This window comes from Melanotaenia boesemani, chromosome 10 (assembly GCF_017639745.1).
Source record: "Melanotaenia boesemani isolate fMelBoe1 chromosome 10, fMelBoe1.pri, whole genome shotgun sequence".
Taxonomy (NCBI): Eukaryota; Metazoa; Chordata; class Actinopteri; order Atheriniformes; family Melanotaeniidae; genus Melanotaenia; species Melanotaenia boesemani.
The window spans coordinates 29,552,691-29,578,173 of NC_055691.1; the positions used below are offsets into that span (position 1 = coordinate 29,552,691).

General features: G+C 40.0%; 2 protein-coding genes across 3 annotated transcripts in view; one reads left to right on the forward strand and one right to left on the reverse strand.

The window, feature by feature from the left end:
• The first annotated feature begins 5,907 nt into the window (after positions 1-5,907).
• Positions 5,908-9,574, forward strand: arsa (arylsulfatase A). Its single transcript, XM_041997434.1, has 8 exons — positions 5,908-6,195; positions 6,426-6,666; positions 6,756-6,974; positions 7,193-7,362; positions 8,233-8,357; positions 8,588-8,715; positions 8,803-8,905; positions 9,006-9,574. The coding sequence occupies exons 1-8, from the start codon at positions 5,960-5,962 to the stop codon at positions 9,299-9,301; spliced, it is 1,518 nt and encodes a 505-aa protein (XP_041853368.1). The 5' UTR covers positions 5,908-5,959; the 3' UTR covers positions 9,302-9,574.
• Positions 9,575-9,610: 36 nt separating this feature from the next.
• The window catches only part of mapk8ip2 (mitogen-activated protein kinase 8 interacting protein 2), a 29,373-nt gene continuing 13,500 nt past the window's right edge, over positions 9,611-25,483 (reverse strand). Inside the window, exons 3-14 of one of the 2 annotated variants that reach the window (XM_041997432.1) lie at positions 19,452-19,691; positions 19,279-19,357; positions 18,773-18,976; positions 16,130-18,365; positions 15,800-16,008; positions 15,080-15,155; positions 14,365-14,537; positions 14,160-14,269; positions 13,921-14,043; positions 13,743-13,813; positions 13,550-13,648; positions 9,611-12,052 (exon numbers count right to left, since the gene is read on the reverse strand). In XM_041997432.1, coding sequence (XP_041853366.1) covers positions 11,980-12,052; positions 13,550-13,648; positions 13,743-13,813; positions 13,921-14,043; positions 14,160-14,269; positions 14,365-14,537; positions 15,080-15,155; positions 15,800-16,008; positions 16,130-18,365; positions 18,773-18,976; positions 19,279-19,357; positions 19,452-19,691 — 3,693 coding nt within the window. In that variant the 3' untranslated portion in view covers positions 9,611-11,979. The remainder of the gene's footprint in view (positions 12,053-13,549; positions 13,649-13,742; positions 13,814-13,920; positions 14,044-14,159; positions 14,270-14,364; positions 14,538-15,079; positions 15,156-15,799; positions 16,009-16,129; positions 18,366-18,772; positions 18,977-19,278; positions 19,358-19,451; positions 19,692-25,483) is intronic. The other variant, XM_041997433.1, reaches the window with a different exon arrangement.

Here is a 25,483-nt window from a genome sequence, read left to right on the forward strand (position 1 = left end):
CAGAAGAAAACAAGACCTTACAGGACACTCAAAACCTAGTTGTCGCAGCTGCCCTTTATATCCGAATGCCCATTTGTGCAGACATGTTTGTGTGATTGTAGAGTGACGACAAAATGACAGTGGCATTCATTCTGACAGTAATATTTCCCCAGTGTTTTGTGCACAGGTGATATGAAGATAGCATTTGCAGTACACAAGTACAATGAGAGCTTCAGTGTGGGAGCTGAGAACATCGACAAAAGCACATATTACCCCTGCAGGTCCTCAAACATTTATGAGTTCTTCAGCTCATGTTGCCCCACAGAGGCCTGTTAGATTTCATTGCATAATTCCGTGCTCTGATCCAGCCTCTATTGTGCCAATGAACCTCTGTTTATTTGCCAGAATGTTTTCTGTCACTGCTCCCGCAGCTCACAAGCCAGAATAACAATGACTTTTTATCACTGAAAGCACAGGTTGATCCCTATTCATGCAGTAGATTGTTATAAAATGGCCACCCTAAACTACCGTGCCCTCACAGTGCACTGAATCTAATCTCGCCATTAAAGTTAAATCAAACTTTCATGATGCTCTCATGTTATGTGGACAATATGTGTAATAATGAGGATTTATCACTATTAAGGCACAGTTGTGTGTGTTAAATCTAAAATACAAACTGTAGGATATGACAACATTTTGGTGCTATTTGTAATGTGTTGTTATTCATCACTGTCACGATCTCCTCTCAGGAGCTGCTTCAAAGATGGGGTGGTGCATGCTGCTTAAAAGGCATGAGGACAAGATAATAGAAGACAGACTGCCAAAGAAGAGCTGTCCATGGAAGTATCGGTTGATCTATCTGTCTATATAGTGCATAAGATGAGGTTCCAGGACAAGAAAGAGCTGCTGAGGTTGGTGTGTAAACTACTTTAATAAATCAAAGAAAAGCTCCATTGTAACATAAGACAGCTAAGCTGCAATTTAACATATGATGTAGATACAAATCATTTCCCAATGGCCCAATCAGTGCTTAGTAAGTTGCACAGCAATGCCAGGAGGATCAGGTATCTAGAACTGATTGTTGTAACATTCTTTTCCCCTCTCAGAGTCACAGTGGGTTAAAGGAAATAAGGGGAACCATAATCTGTTGGCGCCCACTGGTGATAAAACAGCTGACCTGCACCTTGCTGTGATAATTTGCACAGACACTGCTGCAGTGCCCGTCACAGTTTAACTTGCGTTTAGTCTGTTAATTCTGTGTAAAACCACGACAAGAACTACAGATAAGAATGTGTTTTTTTTTTGTTCACAGTGGTTTGTTGTTACTATTTACTGTTGGCTCAGATCCCAGGTAATTCTTGTTGTGCCTCATATGAAGCCAAATAAGCCAGGAGAATGTGCAAAATATTTAGAAATGATATTTTAAGCAGAAGAGGAGGAGGCAAGGAAAGGAAAGGGGAACGGAGGCTTAGACTGAGACTTTCCCTGGAGGTATAAAGCTCTCTCCTTGTTTTTGTCCTAAGGGATGATGGTGGATAGTAGGATTCATTTTGTCTATCAGCTCTGCTGGGTTGATTTGCAACCACAGCTACATTTGCCTGAAGCACACACACTATGTGCAAGTACACCCTTTTAAGTGCATGCAGATAAACACACATCAACACATGCAAACACACATAACTTCCCACAGGCTGTAAAGGCAGATGTTTGCACTCATACATACACAGAAATACAGACTCTGTCATGGAACATTAATTTGGATGGGTTTTTCTGGCAGGACAGCTCATTTTATATAAAGATGCCTAAATTCCAACCATAAACAAATGGAAAAATAATCTCTTGAGGAGGCTGTGACTCACAACATGTTTTGCTGGTACAGGGACACAGGCACACAGATTTACACCCACTTGCACACATGGACAAGGGTGAAGACCCTTCTGTAGCCTCAGCTGCTTCTAACCACTTATTCTGTGTTTGTCACTGACAGCAGTTTTCATTTACTGACATTAAAAGGTCAGAGTAGTCACAATGCAGTCGGGGTTGTGTAGCACACACTATTATTTATCCACACCAGCTCATCTCATTCTTCTTCATGACACATGCAAAACCATTACTGAAAAACACCCTCAGAAGTCATTAGCGGCTGCAGAACCTTAACAATCATTATCCATTATTTTTTCCTAATGATGGCTGTCTCTATTTATTCCACTGCAGGCTGCTGGACTAATGATTGACTCATCATTTAGCTGGTCTGAGCTGGTGGCCCTGAAAAGTCATCTTAAGTTTAAAATGAGCACCTGCTGTGGAAACACAGGCGTGCTAGTGCCCCCCCTCCAGCGCTCTGGAACCACATCATATTCCCTGCAGAGATGTTTTCTGTCTTTGAGTGGATTAGATGAGGGGAGCACCTGAGGCAAGGTAGTTCTTCAAAAGCTCTTGATAGCTGTGTTGTTGCACTTTCTTACCTCCTGAAAAGAATAACATTGAGAATATTGTATGTAAGTGCATGTATTTAAGTAGTTGAAAGGGTCAAATCACTGAGAATAGCCTGTAGAATGACATGAATGCAAGCAGAGCTATGTACACACAGAACTGATGCTGTTAAAAATGATCTGTGTGTGGTAGAATTGATCAAAACAACATATATATATATTTATATATATATTGTGTGTGTGTATGTGTATGTATGTATGTATAATAATAATCATTATTTTCAGCCAACTGATTTCCCTCTCTCTTCCCTCATCCCTCATTCTCACACACACACACACAGTGGTTTCTGAATGTAATGTAGGCCATTACTGTAGAGAGAAGTAAAAGTAAATGATAAATCAAAAGTATCTATTTCCCTGAGGCTAAACAGCAGCTTTGGACAGCATGCAGGCCAATTGATAGCTATATGTAAACACACACAGAAACGTGTTTGTGACTTCAGAGGACACTGCACTGACTTACATTATTTTCCAGGAGAATTAATCAAACCTTTATCTGTCTCGCCCAAACCTAAACCTAACCTAAAAACATGCATTTAAACTTATATTTGGTCATTGGTGTTTACTTCTTTTTTTTCTTTTTCTTTTTACTTTTTCTTCATAAGGAAGATACATCCCTCATTATATGACAGTATTAACAGATTGAGGCCTCCTCAACACATGCACAGACACACTAGTCATTAAATGGTACAGTATGATTTAATGTCATCTCTTCCTTTTGTTCTCACATGGTACAAGCTTATTTAAATGCAGGGAGTGCTCTGCTTTTCTCTCCTCATTCCGCTCACTGAAGCTTGGCTCTGACAATACATAAATAAGTAGGCCACATCACAAAATCATCAATGACATGCATTTCCACTTATATTGGTGCCCTCTGCAGCACTGCACCAGTTATTTATTTCTCCTCCTGTGTGTGCAATTGACCATGCGTCAGCTCAAATTAGTGGCAGGAACCAAGGTTGCCACAGAGGACAGGAACACAGTCTCATGCCCTAAAACTAACACCTTTAATCAAGTGGCAGACAAAAACATCAGATGGGCAGTGTGAAGAAACATATCAGGGCAGCCTTGGCATCTCTGTACTGCCACATTTGGGAGCGAAGTACCTTTTGGTGAGGGTCAAAAGGGAGGGATAAAGTGAGATTAAAAACTCCAATACTTGTTTTTGTGTTTTAATTCAAGTAAACCCTCATATGGGAGGCATTTTTGCTTGACAATGAGGAAAATAATTAAAGATAGCAAAACAGTTTGTTTATATTACCCAAGGACACAATCCTAGTTCATGACATGGTTACCATGGTTTCATTACAGAAGGAAAACAACATACCAGTTGAAACAAGAGCTAGATACAAATAAGCAATCTGAGGGGAGAGCAGGGAAACAGTCACCCTGACCTTCCACTCTTTCCAAGCTGCTTCACAAATGGTAACATACAAAGGAATTCAAGGAATAAATTGTCCCCATTTTTCCGCCACCAGGTGCATCAAGAGAAACACCAGCATGAGACAAACAGTGATAGCAGATAAAGGTTTAATAGAAGTTAGAGCAAAGTGAGAATACGGTACACTGAATCAGTATACGAAACTACACAAGGGCATGTTCACTTCACAGAATCATCATATTAATGATGCAATGAATATTTAATAAATTGGAAAAATACAGCTTTAGTAAGAGAAGAAAACAGAAGGCCATCTCTCCTCTGTATATTACAGTTACAGCTGTAGAAGTTAAGGCAGGTTTTTATTAGTGAATGCCTCTTTTCACAATGTTAGTTTAAAAACTAACTAAAAAGACGTTAATATGATATATATTAATGTTAATCGTGTGTAATTTTCATCAGTTAATTTGTTGTCTACTGCAAGTCTAAAGAAATCTTTGTGGGCTGTGAACAGGACTAATAACTAGCAATGAATAGCTGTGCTCACCACGCACTTCGAACTGATGTGTTTTTATAGCACTGGCTTGGAAATGCTTCTGAGAGTGTTAACAAAATTGTAACATAAAATATATGAATGAAACCTAAAACTACTTGAAATATAGGTTTTGAAATATTTGCAATTAAATCACTGCATTTTATATTTTTTTTTTATGTTTTATTGAAACACTGTAGGAACTGAGTTGTCACGGAAATGAAAAAGCCAGTAAAAGTTTAATGACTGAGAGAACTGAAGCTGACCATGTCCTTCTATCTTTGATTCCCTTTACAGCCAGGACCAAAGTCTACAGTGGAAACATTGCATGATGCCTCAAACAAAGATGCTGAGAATGTGTAATATGTGTTCATGACTTGCACATTCATAAATACACCTAAAAGGTAAAAACAAAAAAAAAAGCAGCTCCTGTGTTGACAGTCTGCTTCACTAATGTGTTTCATTCATTGTCAGTTTTCTCAATCAAGCTTTAGTAGTAAATTCTTTTCTCGCTAACTCATTATGTTAGGTAGAATAATGCTGAAAGAAGAAATGAAAATTAAATTAAGAATGGCCTTGACAATGACCATGGGGCAGTTTCCTGCACAACTAAGGCAAGAAAAAAAGTAGCTCTTTAAAAATGTATTTGAAATTGTTAATGGACAGGACTTGATTATTTTGAAGCATTGGGGCTGAGCAAGGACAGCCTAAGACTTTTTGATTGAACTCAGTGGAGCAACTGTAGATAAAGTTATTAATTTTTTGATCTTTCAATCCTAATATTAACAAAAATTAATAAAAGGAGAAACCATTAATGTTCTGAACAATGCATGGGATGATTTGTTTGTTAGTTTGTTTATTACAAGGCTTGTTCAGGGATGAATAACAGTTTCATATTAGAATAGGTTTAAACCTGTTTGAGATCAATAGCAGAAAGTTTAGACACTCATCACACTCACTGATGTTATTCTAAATTGAGAATAAATAAATAAATAAATAAATAAATAAACTCTATGTTCAAAAGTCGAACAACCTATTTTACCTTCATCGTGTAGTTCAACATGGTTTGTAAAACTACACTTCAATAGCCAAACCTGACGTCAAATCTGTGCGACCGTTTCCGCAAACTAGCGCGTGACCGGTTGATACATTCGCTGTTACTTGTTACTCGGAATTATCATAGACGAAAATTGTAACTCAAAGAAAATACCTTAAAAAGTTCGATTTACATTTAGGACATTTAACTACCTTTACAAATGACAAAAACAACAAAAATCTTACATTTTACGCCATTTTTTCTAGAGTCAGTTTACATATTTATACACAAAGTTGGTCTTTTGAAGTTTTTAATACACAAGCACTTAAACAAATAATATTTAGTTCATTATAGCTGATCTGTTCTCTCTGTTTATTCAAATACAAAGATGCGACCAAATCTAGGTGTATTTATGTTATTTTCCCAGGAGAGGAGGTAGAAAATTACGTGACTTCAAGTATTGAATTTCTACATCCGAGGTACATGAAATGCAACATTGCTTTCGATTTGTTTGGGTTCGACTGTTGATTATTTTCGCTGAAATGAGACGACAGGGGATGGATTACACTGGCCCCACCTGTCTGATTATAAGTCTGTTTTGCACCTGTTGTGCTTCACCGCCTAATTTCGTACTCCTTTTCGCGGACGATTTGGGTTTTGGGGACTTGGGCTGTTATGGACATCCCAGTTCCCTCACTCCTAACCTGGACCGCCTGGCAGCAAGGGGACTCCGCTTTACAGATTTTTACAGCACCAGCCCCGTCTGCAGCCCGTCCAGGTATCCGTGCTACCTATATGTCAGACTGTGACATACTAATACATCGCAATGCACTCACACAACTATATTTCTCTCTAAAATGATCTGCTAATTAAGGTATACAACAAGTGGCACGACCTGTTATTCCGGCCATGCAGCTTTCATTCTTTCTTACATATTCTAAAATCTTTTAAAGTCGTCTCATGAACTGTTTGTAAATAATCATCTCGCTTGGGTCCGTTTCTTATTAGGGCATCGTTACTAACAGGTCGCTATCAGACCCGTTCCGGTGTCTACCCTGGTGTGTTGTACCCAGGCTCCATAGGAGGTCTTCCTCTGAATGAAACCACCATAGCTGAGGTGTTGAAACCTCTGGGATATGCCACGGCTGCTATGGGGAAGTGGCACTTAGGACTGGGGGCCAATGGGACGTTTCTTCCAACCAAGCAAGGGTTTGACAAATACTTGGGGATTCCATACTCACATGACATGGTAAGTGTGTATCTAATTTGTGATGGTATTAAAATACCATAAGTATAAGTGTAATTATATGTGCTCTTCTGTGTCACTGTTTTTTAAAGGGTCCCTGCCACAACCTGACTTGTTTCCCCCCAGATGTGAAGTGTTTTGGATTTTGTGATGTTGGCACCGTAACTGTCCCTCTAATGTACAATGAAGACATCAAGCAGCAACCAGTCCACTTCCTTGATTTAGAAAAGTCTTACAGTGACTTTGCAACCAATTTTATTATGACATCAGTCAAGGAAAATCAGCCTTTCTTCCTCTACTACCCATCACATGTAAGCAGATGAAATCATTTGGAATGTAATATTCATTACTTAATACTGTTCTGTTCACCTGAAGAGAGGATTAGATGTGTTTTCAGAGTTTGCAATGTATTTTCATTAGTTTTTAAAAAAAAAAAATTCAAGTAGTATAATACACAAAGTTTTCAACCACCTGTGGACAATGTGGTGCATAAGCCTGAACTTGCAATTTCTTCCACATCCTCCTGCAGCACACCCACTACCCTCAATATGCAGGTACAAGGACAGCTGGTCGGTCTTTAAGAGGTCCATTTGGAGATGCTCTCTTGGAGTTGGACAATACAATAGGAGACCTGATGGCAACTCTGGAACAGACAGGAGTGATCAACAACACACTCATCTTCTTCACATCTGACAACGGGTTGGTCCTCTTGTTTGTTTTTACATTACACATGACTGTCATGATATTAAATAGAATAGTCATCACAAAGCAAAGCTGTTCGGATGGTGCTTGACAGCATAGATAGAGCAGTTGTTCAGATCTGTTGGCACTCCGGGGACTCAAGCCCGGGTTCTGCAGACTCAAGCCCACCTTTGTAGCCACTAGGCTACCCACCCCCCTAAAAAAGAAGGATCATAACTTAATCATGACTAAATTACATAACTGTAACTTCAGTTAGTCATTATCAGATGGATCTGAAATTATTTTTGTATCAGTTCCATTTCTAACCTCACAAAAGCCAACAAATATATAAGTTTTAAAATTATAATCCTTAAAGACAAAAATTAATTAACAGAATTTTTTCAACAAGAATTTGATCCAAAAGTAAACTCTTCATTTACTGTTGGAATTATGCACAAAGGTTTGCTTCAGTCTGATCCTTTTAAAACGCTCAGCTTAGTTGATTTAAATCCAAGTAAAAGAGCCACTTGCTGCATTTCAATAGTTTTTATTTATAAGTCCAAATCTGCACCTGTTTAAGCTTGAATTTTTAAACTTGGTCATGTTTTAACACTGTTTTTCCCCACAGTGGAACTTTATTTCTTGCATTTTATTTGTTATCTTAGCTTTTTCTTTCTTTAAAACGTTTTTGTTTTTTTAATGCACTTATTATTCCCCGCTGTAATGCTTTTAATTTTTTTAGTATAAAGCACTTTGAATTGTCTTTTCAACGAAATGTGCTATACAAATTTGCCTTGCCTAAAATTTTGCAAAATGCATCTACATATGTACAATCCCAACTGTATTGTCTTTTATTAAACGATGAGTTTTTTGTGTCTCATTGTGTAGGCCTGAACTGATGCGCATGTCCCGAGGAGGAAATGCTGGCTCGCTGAAGTGTGGCAAAGGTACCACATATGAGGGAGGCATGAGAGAGCCAGCCATTGCGTACTGGAAAGGGACCATCAAGCCAGGTACAGACACTTAAAAATTGTATTATATTCCCAAAAACAAAGCTAGAATTACAAAAATTACACCACCAAAAGTGGTGTTTTTATCATACATGTTGAACATAACTACTGAACATATTTAGTTTTTCATTGTTTTTATGTATCTTTCTATTTGTTTATGCCATTTTGATGGTAAATATCTGTGACATTGTTGCTTTTTTAAAATATTTTTTGCTCTTTTTCTAAATATAAAGGTGTAACTCATGAGCTAGCTAGCACTCTTGATATTCTCCCCACCATTGCAAGCCTGGCAGGAGCCAAGCTCCCCCCTGTGATGCTGGATGGGTTTGATATGACCAATATCCTTGTCCACCAAGGAAAGGTAGCAATGTTGTCCCTAATCTTCTTTAAAGTCTAAAATATTGTGAACACCAGGTTGACGTATGGCTCTTTCATCCTTGTCTTGCAGAGTAAAAGGGAGACAATGATGTTCTACCCCACAGATCCCAATGAAATATATGGCCTGTTTGCTCTCAGGCTGGGGAAGTACAAGGCCCACTTCTATACAAGAGGTAGCAGACTTCATACACACAGTATATTTACTGTAAGGTGTAGTCATACAGCCAGAACTTGAGGTGGTTTTGATTTGATTTGTTCATACTTTTCCATCAGGTTGTGCCCTCAGTGGTACCACCCCAGATCCAGACTGCCCAGCGTTCGCAGTCCTCAAAGCCCACGACCCTCCTCTTATTTTCGATCTGGAGGCTGACCCCTCGGAGCACTACCCCCTCCCACTGGCAGACAGACCTGACATCCAAGCCGTGCTCGAGCAGATTAAGAAAGCAAAGACAGAATTTGAAGCCTCCATGGTGTTTGGGGAGAGCCAGGTATCAAAAGGTACCGACCCAAAACTCGAGCCTTGTTGCAATCCTCAGTGTAGCCCCAAACCCAGCTGCTGCTACTGTTAACGAGACAAACTGTCGCTGCTGTTTGCGGCAACAACGTGGGGCTCATTGCAATGACTTACTACTTACTACTTGTTTATGGGCATTTCCTCTTCTTCTCTTCATCCTGAAAAAGAACATTACAATCATTTTTCTCCATGAGGAGACTTTCTTAATGTGACCAATGATTACTTTTAAAGCTAATTTAACGTGACTGAATGTTTTCTGACTCCTACTACTTGAACACATATTAATTAAATGTGAAAATGTTTTGCAACCTGTTTCAGTCACACAAACGGTACATTAAAGATCAATAAAGACAACAACAAAAGGTTCGGACATCAAGCATATATTTTATTCATAAGACCAAACCCATGACAAGGCAGAGTGATTTTTTTCTTATTTTCTTTTTTTTTTAAACATTTTTCTTTGATTTCCCTTCAATTTTACAAGTCCTTGTTTTTAAAGATACAAGATAGTATACGTTGGCTCGGTCACATACTGTTTTGCTTTGGGAATACAATGAAGAATCTTGTTTAAGTAATAAAGTCAAAAGTCAGTTTAACTGTAACTGTCAGCGGCTATATGAGGGAACATCCTCAGAGGCTGTTTTAGTGTTGCTGTGTGAAAAGAAGGATCTGAACTCGGCTGTAACAAGATAGAAAAACATAGAAGCAAATAGATACAGATCAGAGATGGGGCACACTGTTGGAGCTCAAAGGCAATTACTATAATCGGCAAGACACAATAATAGTTTTCCAGTGGCAGCTGACTCCGTTACTGTTGGGCTCTAACAGCAGGTTGGTTGGTAGTCTGGTGGGAGTGTTGCACACTGGTGACGTCGCATCTCACAGATGTGCCCTAAATGTTCTGCTGAAGCCAGTCTAGAGAATTTTGGAGTTTGTAGGGACCAAAATGTCACTGCTTGTTCCGAAATTTAAAGACACTGAAACAAAATTATTGCAGATCACATATATTAATATTTTCTTCTCTTTCAGGGTTGCTCATCTAATTGTGATTTTTTTTCTTTTAAAATTTCTCCTTAATGAATGTACATATTCATTTCATTAACATACTAAACATAAAGGACACAGCACTATTGTAGATTTGCTATTGTATATACATGATCTTACTGACAGCAATACACATGTAGATAATACCCTTCTTCCTGCCGTATCCACTTCCAGATAGCTTTCGCCAGCAAAATCCTGCACATCTAATGAAAGCAGCAGAACAAGATGCTTGACAGTGTTTGAAATAACATTAGGGATGGCTAGAGGTGGATAACCCGAAAGCCTGAAATTTAAATATACCCCTTCTCTATATAAGGTGCTCGACTGTACGATGCAGTGTCATATGATACTACAACAGCAGCGTAGGTCATTGTGTAACATGTGACCAGACTACAAGCAAGAAAAAAAGGAAGAGACAGGATGTCATCACTTTTACTGCCCCTACTTCAAAATTAGATCAAGTTTAACCATCTATATCACTGTGAAACCTCCCATTTAATGCTTTGTTACAGTGTTGACTCGACTGTGTTACCAGGACTAAGAATTAGGTGCTGTGCAGCTGCTGGTCGATCTAGTCACTCCTTTTTCCTCATTGAAACTTCCAAGTCAAAAGAAAAGTGAGACTAGCACATCACAGAAAATCAAACAGTCAGAACTGTGAGAATATGGCTTGTCAGAGGGCCTTTGCTTTCTTTGAATCCAAATCCACATCCATGATAGCAAAGCGTGCAGTGATCTACGATTTGCAACTTTGACCGATGAATGATTTGCTCCTCACTGTAAAGATCGACAAGCAGTGCAACTTTCCAGGACTGGACAGAAGGAAAACGGTGCTTTCATATCATTCAGATTTGCTAACAGCTACTGGATCTAGTCCAGGCTGAATTTAAATATCTGCACAGCTAATGACATTCAAAGTTTACTCTAAGTCAACTTTTCTCACTCTGGTCAGAGTGAGTAATTTTAACCCACATCAAAACTATAAACAAAATCAGTCTAAACTGTTTCTTAATTAGTCTGGATGAGGTGCCTGTATGTCTACTTTCTATACATGTATTTACAACAAACACTACGTTTTGTACGCAACATGGGAAGCTTGAATCAAGGACCGCTCACTCTCTCTACCATGTCTCTACCATGACTCTCCAATGTCACCGTCAGTAGAAAGCAAATTAACCATTTCTCAGTATTGAACAAAAAACATATTTACAGTTAACTGAAATGCCAAGCTGTTGATTCGACAGCATTCCCTCACTGATTGTTGAGCTGCACGCCATTCTCTTGGATATGTGTGTTTCTTGGTGTGTTTGTGCGCAGTAGTCCTACTAGCCATGCATTGAAAAGTGATACAGCCGTAGTAGGTATATTTTCATTTCAAAAGAAGAACCTTTAAATAAACAGGTGCTCAGCTTCTTAGTTTTATATCATAGAAAAAGATAAAAGAAACAGGCAATCAATCCATGGAATTAAGGGAGGAAAGAGAGATGGTCAAAATCAGTTAAATGACTAGCAAACTGTAGAAATGAGGATCCTGGTTTTAGCAGGATGCAGGAGAGTTTTTTACAATGGAGCAAGAAAATAAATAGATAAATAAATAAATAAAAAAGAAAAACTGACAGCGTCCTCTAGTGGCAAGTTTGATGAATGTACATAAGCTGTAGAGGAGGAAGGTTGTCATGGCAACTCATCTTACTCCAGGTAGATGTCCTCAGTTGGGCAGGCATATTCCAGATGTTCTTGGTAGTACTCCTGGAAGGCCCGTCTACAAAAAAAAGAAAAAGATGTATAGGACCTTATTATTTGTCTCTGTGCTGATATTTGGTTAAAGTTTTCCCATTCTTAGTTTTCCAAAGAAATGGTAGTCTTAATAAACATAAAGTTAATACAAAGGATGAGAAACTGACAGATAACTTAGACCCTCTCTACCTGCTCTCAGTTCAGACAGACATGGACTACCAGTGTATTTAATACAATAAATATTTAACTTTACACACATTCTGTTTTATGTATATACCACCAAAAAGTGTTATTTATATTCACAATGGAAATGACCTAAACGCCTCATTAACACTCCAATTAAATTATTATCCTGTTCGATCTAAATTATATATATATTTATTCCAAAGTAATTTCTTAATTACAGGTATAAGTCTTTGATAAAAATCTTACTTAAAGATAAACACTGAAATACGGTTAAAGTACCAAATTTGAAAGACCGGTTTCTTCTAATTTCTATGTTAAGATTTTTCCTGACATTATTATACCATAAAATTAAAGTATGAATTGCATGATAATGTTAAAGCCACCAGAGGTAGAGATGGTTTAATCTAGTTAATCTACAAGAACACTGGGCAAATTAGAGGAATGTGACGATGAGGGGGGGTAAATCAAGTGGAAATTGGCTTATTTGCACATTTATTGAAATGAGACCATGAGATAAAGAAGAGACAATCCCAGCTTGGTGGAGAAGTAAAATACTTTGAGACCCCAACTCCACACTGCATTCTGTAAGATGCAAACATCTGGAAACTACTCCTGTGTCTTATTGTTATCGTGTCTTATATCATTTTTTATGTAGAAGTTTCTGTTCAAACTAAACTGCAACTAAAGCAGTCAGTTAAATATACTGAAATAAAAAGTTCAATATTGCCCCTTGAAATTGGAGGGCCATGAGATCGCGAATACAAGCGGCCGAAATGAGTTTTCTCCGCAGGGTGGCCAGGCTCTCCCTTGGAGATAGAGTGAGAAGCTCGGTGATCCAGGAGGGGCTCTGAGTAGAATTGCTGCTCCTCCGCATCAAAAGGAGCCAGATGAGGTGGTCAGGATGCCTCCTGGTGAGGTGTTCCAGGCACGTCCTACCGGGAGGAGACCCCGTGGAAGACCCAGGACACAATGGAGGGACTACATCTCTTGGCTGGCCTGGGAACACTTCGGGATCCCCCCTGACGAGCTGGCAGATGTGGCCAGGGGGTGGGGAGGGGGAGTCTAGGCTTCCCTTCTTAGGCAGCTGCCCCCACGACCCGTTCCCAGATAAGCGTAAGAAAATGGATGGATTGGAGGGCAATTCCAAGGTAACATAAATATTTGTAGTGACTATTAAATAATCCCACAGTAGAGTATAGCTCTTTAAGTCTCTTGAAATCTTTGAGTAATTGCAAAGCTTAGACCCCCAGTTTTGCAGAAAAAAGCAGCTCTTTACAACCCTGTCTATTCTATTTTATTCAGTGTAATTGATAAGATAATAATAATCTGGACATACCCAACACACTCAGCCACAGGCCGCATGGACTCCTGGGATACAAACACATGGCAAGCAAATCTGTTCAGCATCGGATGCTTAGTGATGAAGCCAAAGTAGCTGCAGAGAAAAAGAAAAAATATGATGCAGTCAGTCAGATGTTACTGACAGTGACTTTGAAATAGGAGAGTAGAGGATGATGATGTTTGTTTACCAGTTGTTCCGCGGATGGCATCCGCAGAATGAGATGTTTTTCATCTGGAAGAAGTGACTACATCTGTCATACTGAGGATGGAAAGAGACATGAAGCAGAAAGCAGAATGAAATCACTGATGAATGACTGAGGCTAAATTATTTCATATTTATTTATTGATGCATGAATTTGTCTTAACCTCATCAAGGGTGTCATATTCATCCTCCAGGCTCATGATTAGTTTCACTCCTTGTAAGCTGATCTCCAACTCACACAGAGAGGGAGGTCGCACATGTACGGTCCGTTTCCTTGATATCGCAATCTAACAGAGAAAAAAATGTGTTCATGGTAAGACAAATGTGATTCTAACTGTGCATTCAGTGAGTGCAAATAGGTTTCATTTACATGCACATGAGATTAGAAGTTCACTATTCCTACCTTTTGCATGGCAGCACAGAGAATCCCGTTGCCTTGGTGATAAGGTACCTCAACAGACCCCAAAAACTGAACACTGAAAGTTTCGATCCAAGCTGGATTTCTTTTCATGCCTAGATGGTGTGGTTAAAAAAGAGAAAGAAAACAGTGATTTCTTTTAAATTTTCAGTCCATACAACAAAGGCAGTGGATGCATCCCTCCACTCACCCAGCAACTCCTTAGACTGGCCTATGACCTCATGGGCATAGAAAGCAGGGAATATCCCTCTCTCCCCTGTCCGCATGTTATAGCCTCTGTACCAGTAGTCGTCCTCTTCTTCCTCAACGTATAATGGATCATCCACATCCAGCTCCAGCTCATCTGCATGTCTTGGAATGAACCTGCAGAGGGCAGCAGAGAGAACAAGGATGAATGAAAATGGTCTCTTAAGCATCTTCTTTGGGTTTTAGGTGTCTTCCATTAAGGAAGGAGAGAGTGGAGTGAGGAAACAACTGACAACAAAGGATTATGGAGAGACTGAAGCGAGAAGAGTACAATAGAGGCACATGTAGCTTTTGCTCTTTGTTTCTTTGTTTGGTGCACACACACACACACAGAGACAGGTGGTGGCTGATCAGATTATTGTCAGACACCCTGCAGCTCTCAAGTCCAGCTGTAACCAGGAGACCAGCCTTCCTCCCTAATGTAATTAGTCATGAACCACTGATGTAGGAACCCCATACACGGAGAAACCACAAAACAAAGAAATGTTGTTTTGTTTATTTACATAACAGACATTGTTAGAAAACTGGATCTTTTATAATCAGTTGAAATGATTCATACACATCAATTAAAAAAAAATCTAATTTTTGCATTTTCTTATTAATCATTTAATTTTTGTTGTCATTGTTGTTTTTGTTGTCTTTTTGTACTATAAGCTTACCTGTAGACTGCTCTGTGTGTCTGGTCCCTCTCCTCTCCATTGATGGTACATGAGAAAAGTCCAAAAGATTCTGTGCCTACATGGGAGACAGACATGAGTTAAGACATCTCTTTCTTAAAAAATACTTTAAAAATAGTAAGAAAGAAAGTGCCACCCTGTTTCCAGTTATGACTGCAAAATGTAAATATATGAAAAATGCAATGATTTACAATCATTTTAACACTAAATGTAATTACATATGCTCATTCTCAATTTGATGTCAATGTCACATTTTTATATATATATATATATATATATATATATATATATATATATATATATATATATATATATATGTATATATTAGCTCCTCTGTTCTCATGCAAATCTTTCATCAGGAAGTGTGACTGAAAGATGGCTGGATATGTGGGAAAAAATGCAAATGAAAACATTCATAATGAGCTTTTCATTATGCAAATCACCCTTCATTAGAGATAAAAAATCTTTAGTCAGGAACACTGATTGATGGTGTACTGGAGGATGACTTTTACTGGTTGTGTTTGGGCTTCATGCCAAATTTAAATCACATCATATATATATATATATATATATATATATATATATATGTAGGTAGAATCAAATATTAGCATGTACACAATGTTCTTGTCTGCCTCTTAGCAAAATATTATGATAAAGATACTTCTCAAACCGCTGAAGAGAATAGAAGTGTGTGCAGCTTACTGGAGGAGCGAGAGGTGCTGTTGACAAACACATTTAGGAACTTCTTAGAAAATGGGATGTCAGCCTCAGGAGACGAGTCCTCGGAGGAGCTGAGAAGTTCTGGCCTCACTTCTTCATCATCACGACCATAACCCACCTCACCTGTCCCCAAAGGCTCCTCGTCACAGATAGTTGAAAGCTCACTGTCATCACTCAGAACAGAGGTGCACCTAAGAGTATAAAAAACTGAGCTAAAGGCTTGACCACTGGAAAAAGGAACATACAAGAGGGCTTGGCATTTAATAATCAATACCTAATTTTGCTAGCGTTTAAACATGTTGTGAGACATACCTTCTAAGACTAACTAGCTCCAGGGTAGTATTCTCATCCACCACCAATGTGTACTTCACGGAGTCATAGGCCAGGCCATCATCTTCATTTGGTTGCCTCAGAACCAGGTCTTTCTCACACAGTGGGAGGTCACGGTCAGGTAACGGATGAACTTGCACACTGGAATCAATGGGCGGTGAGCTGTCGAGCTCTAAATCACTACCGTTATAGGACTGCTTTCTCAAGCTGCCCAGGAAAGGGTAGGAGTCACCATTGTCCTCCTCTTCATCATTGTCTGTGGAGTAGGTGAAGCTGAAACAGCGGTTGGTCTGTGCAGTAGGTAAGTCCAGGGTCAGGCTGTGTTTGACCTCCGTGATGCGCTCCAGAGAGGCTGAGGAGCGACTTGTCGGCCTGGGCTCAGTTTCTCTTCCTTCATCCTTGTCGCTGACAACACTCTCAGTAAGGCTGGGTGAGTCTAAATCCCTTCTTCCCTCCAGCATCATCAAGTCATTATTGGGCTCCTCATCCTCCTGCTGTGATCCGGCATTTTTAGATGGTTTTTCTGTGGAGTTCTTGTCACAGTCTTTAGTGGTATACAAGGAGCTGAAATCTGTGGTCCCCCCCTCAATGTCTGTGCAACACTCAAAAGTCAGTGGGGTAATGGTATCGCCTGTGGGGTTGCTCATATAGAGATGGGAATTTATCACTTCTCCTTCTTTTGAAGACTCCACATTCCTACCCCTCGCTACTTGCTCCATCCTCTCCTTCCTACAACCTTGACCTTCCGTATCTCTTTCTTGTGATCGCTCCATCTCTGCTTTCTTCTCCTGGTCCTCATCGTTGAAACTATCTCCCTCTCCAATGTCTGAAGATGGTGAGATGGTATCGGACACAGACACCTTCCTCTTGAAGCACTCCTCGGGGCAGCTGATTGGGTATGAGCCCTCTGAGATCATCCGGTTGACCAAGTTGCTGAGAAGCCATGGAGAGTCTGAGTTCTCACTCAGGTCATCTTCACTTTCTGATTCAGAGTCTCCCTCACTTGTTCCATCATATTCATCTGCACTTGGCATTAGCCTGGGCCCCACTGGCAGGTAGAAGGAGCGCTTGAAGCTCTCTAGGCTGTGGTCTGGTTCTATCTGGAGAACCATTGGTCTAGCAAGACTGTCCTCACAGCACTGGGTTGGAGGTAGAGTCTCATCCGGGTCAGCTTGGTGCTCATATGGCAGCTCATCATCTACATTTTGTAGGCCTAATAGAGCTTGACCATCATCGTAGGACTCAGGCGGTAAGAAGGGTGAGTCAACAGGGGAGGGTGTAGCAATAGTGGGCGAAGGAAGAGGGGAAGGAGAGGGTAGAGTAGAGCCTTCTTTGATTGGGTCGGGCTGACCCAAAAGCAGTGAAGCTTTCAGTCCAACGATTCCACTATCCTGCTCCAACTCTGTATCTGGGTCCAGTTCCTGGTCTGATGTAGGCGAGCTGGCTTCCTCAATGGAGTTGGTGAGGTGTGATGAACGGCCACTGCTGCTCTCATCACTAGTCAGGTCCAGCTCTGTCTCTGAGATGGAAGAGATCATGTTGGAAACCACAGGTCCTCCACAAGCAAAAGCTGCCTCCAGTTCCCCTTCAAGGTCGGAGTCAGAGCCTGGAGAGCTGAGGTCTTTGTCCTGGTCTGAGGTCATGTAACCCTGCTGGTTCATATCCGCTATCCCTGGATCTGAGGATGGAGAGTTGGAATCGTTGGCTGCTGCCTCCATAGCAGATACTACTTGAGACTGATCATGAGCTTCGGAGCGGCTTGATGACTGATAGCTGGAGAAAGATGTAGGCTCAGAAGGCTCAATGGAGGGGAATTCCACATATGACGACTGATTCTCCTTACACACCATATCGTAGGTCTCTTTACACATGAACTCCACTTCAAAATCCTTCTCCAGCTCTTCATCAGACAAGGGTGTGTCTGCACCATCGTTGGCTCCCAGGGGTGCAGTGGATGACAAGCAGCGACTGGTTCCGTCTGGGTCCAGATCGTTCTCCGGCTCCATTCCTGACTCGCTGGTGATTGTGTACGTGTCAGTGGCCCGCCGGTTTGAGTGTTTGTGGTTGTGATCACTGTTGAGGTCATGGTCCACTTCTGTGTCTGAACACTGGGAATGCTCGTCAACGGAAGGTACTCTGGCTGTCTGGATTGAAGTATCTGTCTTTGACTCAGTGACGTCAGCAGAGCATGGGTGAGACTTATGCTGTCCAAATGAACCTGCAAAGAAAAAAGTTGTGGAGAAAGAAGAAAGGGAATAAGACTTTGACTGTACAGCAAAACACTGATGAATATGAAGAAGATGATGACTAAAGTCCAAAAGAAATCAAGAAAGCAACAGACAGGGACAAATGTAAAGCACTACTTTCATTAGTCAATAATCAGATGAAAAGATTACATAAGATGAACAAGGTCAGCAAACTCTTTCAGTTGGAAAAGTACCATTTAGATCCCTTAACTTTAAAGGTCAGATTAAAGAATACTCGTTTCTAAAAATCAACACATCAGTGTTCGCTGAGCTTCCCGCTGAGGTCAAATTCACATCACATCTTTTCACAAAACAGCACCACATAACACTGATGTCAATGGGATGATCTCTAAGCTTGTTGGGCTGGCCTTCTTGTTACCGTATTCGGGCCTCTCCCGCCTGTTGCCCTCCATGTCGCAGAGGAGGGGCCTATGAGGAGACTGGGGGTTCCCGCCCTCCCCTGCCTGTTTTGGTGGAGTATCTTTGCTCTGAGACCCTGGAGCCTGGGAAACTGGAGAGGCTGGGCACTGGCCTGTCACATGACTACCATCCTCCAAACATGAGTGGGTTGGAGACAGACAGCCTGGAGGTACAGTAGATATTTATTTTCTAACTGTGTTGTAAAGCCAGCATTGTATAACAGCTGAGCTTCATTAGGTGCATCTAAAAGGAACCTGGTAGTTCTATATAAAGCCGGAGCGGACACTGCAGTAAAAATGCTTGAATATCATACCAAAGATGCATTTATTTTAACTACAATTTATCCCAAATTAGCTATATGCTGTCTTAATTTAACGTGTTATGGACAGACAAATGAATACAGACACAAATGAGAACATAACAGTTCACACCCAGTGTTTCATAATTAACTAGTGATGTTCTCACCTTGTGAGGCTGGGTTGCGTAAAGAGTCCTGCCAGCTTCCTTTCTTTGGAGATAAACTGCTGTTGTTGTTCAGGGAATCCTAATGAGAACAAAGAGAGAAAAATATGTTCAAAGTCCTGGCATCCATGACAAAGAGCTCATACATGCTCCATGTCTGGATTCAGTCTGCTGACCTGCGACACAGCAGTGGTGAGGTTCAGTGTGGTGGGCCTGCTCTTCAGTGTGCCAAAGGTAGGAGATAAAAGAGGGGAGACAGAGGGAGACGGGGGCGCATCAGGGTCGACGTCTTCCTCGTCTTCCTCTTCCTCCTCATCGTCCTCGTCTTCATCGTCAATCATCTCAAATTCTTGGAAGTCATCCTGGAAGGAGCAAACTGGGTGGTGTATGTCGTTCTTCTCCAGAATGAGGGAATCCTGAGAAAGTAGGAAAGAGCTAATGTTATAAAATAAATAATCATTTTATTTTTTACACACACGCAGAGAAATTAAGGCAATAATTACATATTAAAATAGCTTGTGTTTAACAACGAAAAGTTGAGGTGAATATAATTTGGAGATGAACACAAGTGAAATGTCCTCTACATGTACAACAAACATCAGAGCACTGAAGTGGACAACTTTTCAACTATGTTTACAGTAGCAGCACATTTTTGCTGATAACTGTAGCCTTGGATTTTTTTAATGCAAGTGTGCATCAATAAGGTAAACTAAATGATCCAGGAGGAATCACAACATTATTTAGATTTCAATAAGATGCAGCCTCAGGTAAGATATTAAGTGAAACCATCTTCTTATTAAACAACAAAACAGAGACCTGTAACATATTGTTAGCAATATGAAATAATCTATTTTCACCCAAAGTATCTTGTTTTATTACTCTTAATCTGTTCATTTAGATTTTATACACTGGTCTAGTATTTGTGATGCATAAACAGCACAAGTAAAACCAAAAGAAAAGAGTTTAAGAATGAAAATGAAACTACTGCAGTCAATGCAACATGTGAGAATGAAGTGTACACACTCTGATTGGCTGCTCACAGTAACAAAGAAGTGCACGAGAAGGGAAGTGGGAGTGGTGATAGAGGGCAAACACACTACTCATTTGTTATCTTTAAAACTCACAATGCAAGTGAGACCAGCTCTTTATGACATTATGGAAAAATAAAGCATACACCATTTACAGTACTTTTTTTTTTCCTAAAAGAGGAAAAATCTGCGCTAGCATTGAGGTGTTTGAGGCACTTTATGATATGGTGTGTAAGGAGAGATTAAGTTCCACTGTTTGTTAACTTTACAGACTTTTTACATGAATATAAAAAGCTATTTTATATGCATGTTTTTCTCCATAAGCTATTTTTTACGCTTATGGAGGCCCAAAAAGTGTCCTCTTCTAGGCATCTGATCCTCTCAGTTCGTTTTAGGTGTCAAAATAGATTCTGTAAATAATGAAAAGTAGCATTTACAGACCTGTAGTGTGCACTAACAAGTCCCAAATCGTTAAAAAAATATGTGAGATCATTGCTTGCTATTAGAATATCATAAAATACTTTTTTTGTCTATCTCTTTGTGCTCAGCAGCTCCAACAAAGACAATTTCTGCCTCTCTCAGCATCAGCTTTGTCAAATGTAAGCTAAACTTTGCAGAGTGTAGAATAATAGAGTAGCACATCAGCAGCAAGGATGGTTGTGGGGGGTGAAATGAGAGTCTGACATCTCTCAGGTTGCAGCTTGTTTACCAGAAAGCAGGGCACTAAATGGTTTTGAGGTTTAACAGAACACACCTTCATGAGTCTGTGTGTTGTTTTTCAGTCCACAACGCATTATTGGAGTAAGATCAATTAAGCAGAGATTGTCGCGTTTTATTGATGGAATGTAACCAGTTCTTGAACATATTTTCACCCCACAGTTGCGCATCGCTTCTTCCCTACTTTGAATTTGACAATGCAGTTACAGGAATTGATTTGTCTGTTTTTACCATTTGAACAGCGCAGCAGTTTCTGTTGCCTCTCAGTGCAGTCTGTTTAATGGAGGAATCAAAGCTCACTCTCTCCCCCATCCACCACACTCAGTTCTGCTGACGCCTTGCGCATCCACTTTATGCTACAGCAACTGAAATCAACACTCAATCTACTGCCTGGGGAGCACACATGAATATGCACACTTCTATCTTATTAACATATCTATTTTTGATTATTTAGCAGTTAGGGTGTGAGTTAATGTTTGGATGAGAGCTGTTGTTGTCAATGCATAAAGAAAAAAAGGACTCACAAACTAACCCATTATAATCAATCTCTTATGGGCATTTGTGACCTATAACTTTAAGACAATATAAAAACCCAAAGCTCCATAACTGGGTTGTGAAAATGCATTATCTGCCTTGGGAAAAGAACATGCACAATCAAGAGACATCCTCTTGCAAGGCCACCTGAAAGACAGACAGGCAGATTTAAAGAAAAAACAAAAACTATAAATAAGAGTTGTGCGTCGGCAAGAATTGATCTCTGTAGTTTCCAGTTCCCAAGGACATCCCTCCCAGTCCTGTGACTGTTCTTCCTCCGTCAGTCAGCAGACAACCCTGCACTCCTGCAGGGGGAGGCATTATGAATGAATTCAACCCTCATACACACTTGCAGGCTTCTGAGAGCAAATAGATTCAACAGACATTAGACATTCCTGTTCCCACACCAACTGTATTCATTCAAATTTATTAAACCTATACATTTAAGCTGTGGATTTAATTTATTTCTGTTCTTCAGCAGCAGCTAATGGAGACAGAATTGTAACAAAGGTAGCTGAAGGCTGTGCAGCATTTTGATCTCTACTTAGGAGACTGCCGGCTTGTTTAGCATGGCTAATTCTATACCTACTGACTCTGCTGCTGCTGCACACCAGCAGATTAGTGACATGGCAGCCTCACTTTACAAAATTATATTCACCAGTGCAGGGAATAGAGACTTCCGGTTAAACTGGGAAGCCTGCTGAATTGATAAGATAAATGACAAAACCAGGAGAGAAACTTAAGACATTATCCCTAAGAGAACACCAGCCACACTAATGGTAAATGAAGGAGACACCAAAAACCCATAAGTCTGAGAGAAGGGGAGTAAATGCAGGAAAAGAAGCAATCTTTTTGCATCTAACTGGAGCTGGGTTAACAGAAAACAATGGGGGTCTAGTGAAACTGCAAAACCCCTCAGGTTGACTAAACAACAACAGCTTTTTGACAATAAAGGCTGCACGGAATAATTACTGCAGCTATGCAGAGCTTACCCGATCTTTATGCTGTGGCTCCTCAAGAGAGGTGTACAAAGGTTGGATTTGTAAAACCTTAACTCCATTAAGAGTAAAGTCTTTGCTTATTAGTTCTGTGATTTTATAAAAAATCTTTAGACAGGAGGATGTGAGTTTAATTTAGCATCAGATGGGAGAAGCTTCCAACCAGAGGGATAATTACACTTAGAGATGTGTATGCAAGTATTGTGCATTGTGTGCATGCTTTTACACCGTCATGGTCCAGACATTTGTCTTATTAAGAACCTGTGAAGCTAAAGATCTTAGTTAAGGTAAGGAAGCCTTTCCAACTCAATGATGTGGAAATCATAGCAAAGTAGGAATGACCCAAAATTTCAGTGGAAATATGCAAAAAGATTCTGAGTAGTTACTAGAAAGTTTTAAAATTGCAAACCAAGTGTTTGCCACTGGTTACTTTGCAAAAATATGAATTATTAAAGAGACTGCACTTTCTTAAAAATGTTCAAAAACAAAACAAAAAGAAATGTAATGTTAATAAATTATTACTATAACTATAAACAGTAAGACTGAGTATGAATACGTTTGGCCATCACTGTATGAGTGCGTCTGTAAATTTAAATATTTGGGACTAAGAGAAAGACCACAGCTAAGAAAGAGACACCAGTGCTCTGTCATATACTGAATTATGCATGCACTCATGGCGTTCAATCAGGGCTCTGGAGAGTTTGGGACAGCTATTAGTGAGACAGGAAGTGAAAAATCAGGGGCAAAATTAGATGGTGAGCAGCAGGGTGTGTATATGCAGAATCTACTGAAAAAAGGTTAAAGAAATGTAAATACCATGGAAAAATAACAAATCTCAAGCTCGACACATACTGTCCTTCAGTGGCATCAGAGGTAATAGAATAGGACAGAAGTGGCTTTAGCCAGAAATGTAATAACATTTTGGAGTTGCCAGTTGCAATCTTCTCAGAAAATAAGATGACAATCTTTAATTATCTGCCTTTATTTCAAGATGAGCTTTTTTCAAGTGTATCTGTTCCGCTCATATGAACAGTGTGTACTGCTCATAGGTGAAGTACAAATCACAGAGTTATTCAGATTAAGACCTGAACCCCACAACGAATTAGAATTTATCAGAGCTGGGGATTGGGGATGAAGGATAATCTCAATATTTAGATTCACTGCCTGAACATCAAAGACATGCCGCCCATGTGACTGAGTCATGAGCCATGGAAACCTGGGTCCTCATCAGTGGACTGCACTGCATGAGAGAAAGACTGCTGCTGATGATGATGATGTGCTGACAAAGTGTCATCCACCTTACTGAGGCAGGCATGTAAAGGACCCTGTGCATGAAAATCTCTGCCTCGCCTGCTTTTCCCTTGTTATTAAAACACACACACACTTTGAGGTCGTGTGTCCTATCTATCCCATGTCAGCAAGATTACTTCCTCTGGGCAATGATGTAATGTAACAAGGAGCGACATTGTCTCTGCCCTGCGTTTTTATGCTTGTTAAAGTGAGCAGTGAAGGCTTTTGCTGATGTGTGTATGTTTAAACACACATGAGTGAGATGTACAGATGTAGGGTTTACCACTGTATGACATCTGAGACTGAAAAAAATCCATTCTTTTATTCTCTGGCGTTCTTCCTATATGCTATACTAAAACAGCTCCCTTACAGATATGCTTTGCAAGTTTTCCATAATTTGTTTTGTTGGTGGGATTAAAGTGGCGGAAGCTAAATATCTAGCACAGATTTACGCCAAGTGTTTAACTCTCAAAGCTAACCATCCCTAAGCTAAACCCCCATTCCCTGGCACCTCAGAAGGGAAGAAAGAAGGAGAATGGAGAGGAAGGAAAAGCTTTAAGGGGAGAAGGGTAGAGGGGTGGCAGAAAACGAAGAGGGAGTGTGAGCTCCGTCTCTAAGCAACACTCTGCATAGCGAGGAAGGGAGACACACTTGGGAGGGAGGGAAGGAGGTTGTCTCTGCATAGCAGCAAACTGCACTGGGTCACCCACCCTCTGCTGCAGCTATGGCTCAACGCCACCAGCATAAAACATTTACATCTCACAGGATGGACAGGGGAAAATAGAGAAAAGCGATCTAGGATGACTGTATAATTAGGTGGTCAGATTTGTGGTTATTTGCTTATAGTTCATAAAATGGTAGTTTAACATGATCAGTATTGGAAAGGCCTCATGGAATTTCCATTAAAAGCTAAGGAGATTGTTAAATGTGTGTTACTCAGATCCAGCATGACTTCTATAAGGACCAGAGTATATGCAGAGTGACCGACCCTGCCAGTTAAACAAAGCGTAGTCTGTTTTGTCTTTTTAGCTAAAGAATTTATCCATTTTTCTCAAAGATTTAAGCTAGGAGAAGTGGCAATTTACAGAGACATTATATGACTAAAGGTTGAAATCAAACCAAGCCACGAAAACCCTTTGTCACTTAATTTACTAGATAAGAATTTCATCAAAGGAACATTGCTTGCCTATGTTACAGCTTCATAACTTAATTAAAGACATTTGAAGAGTGCTAGGCAGAAAAGGCTGACCAACATTACAGTACATGTGATATAAAAGTCAGTTTTTTTGCAGAAACGGCACATCCCTTTTGTCTCATATAACAGTCTAGTCTCAACAGAAGCTGTTCAGTAAAAACACTGGTCCACATATCCATCATATAGATTCATAATCTAGGGTTAAAGATTGAGATGACATTGTTTTGGTAGGCAGTTTTATTGTGGCAGGAGCTGCAGCCAATCAGTATAAAATTGTATAGTTTGTGTCATTTTTCTAACGCACACCAAGTATTTAAAGCTCCTAGCCTGACCATTAGTGAGTGGGAGCAAAATAGAAAAATAAGTGGTCGTACGAGCAGAACAATGAGAAGACTGCACATGTCAGGATTTGAACCTGCAATCTAATGCTTAAAGGCCAGAATGTC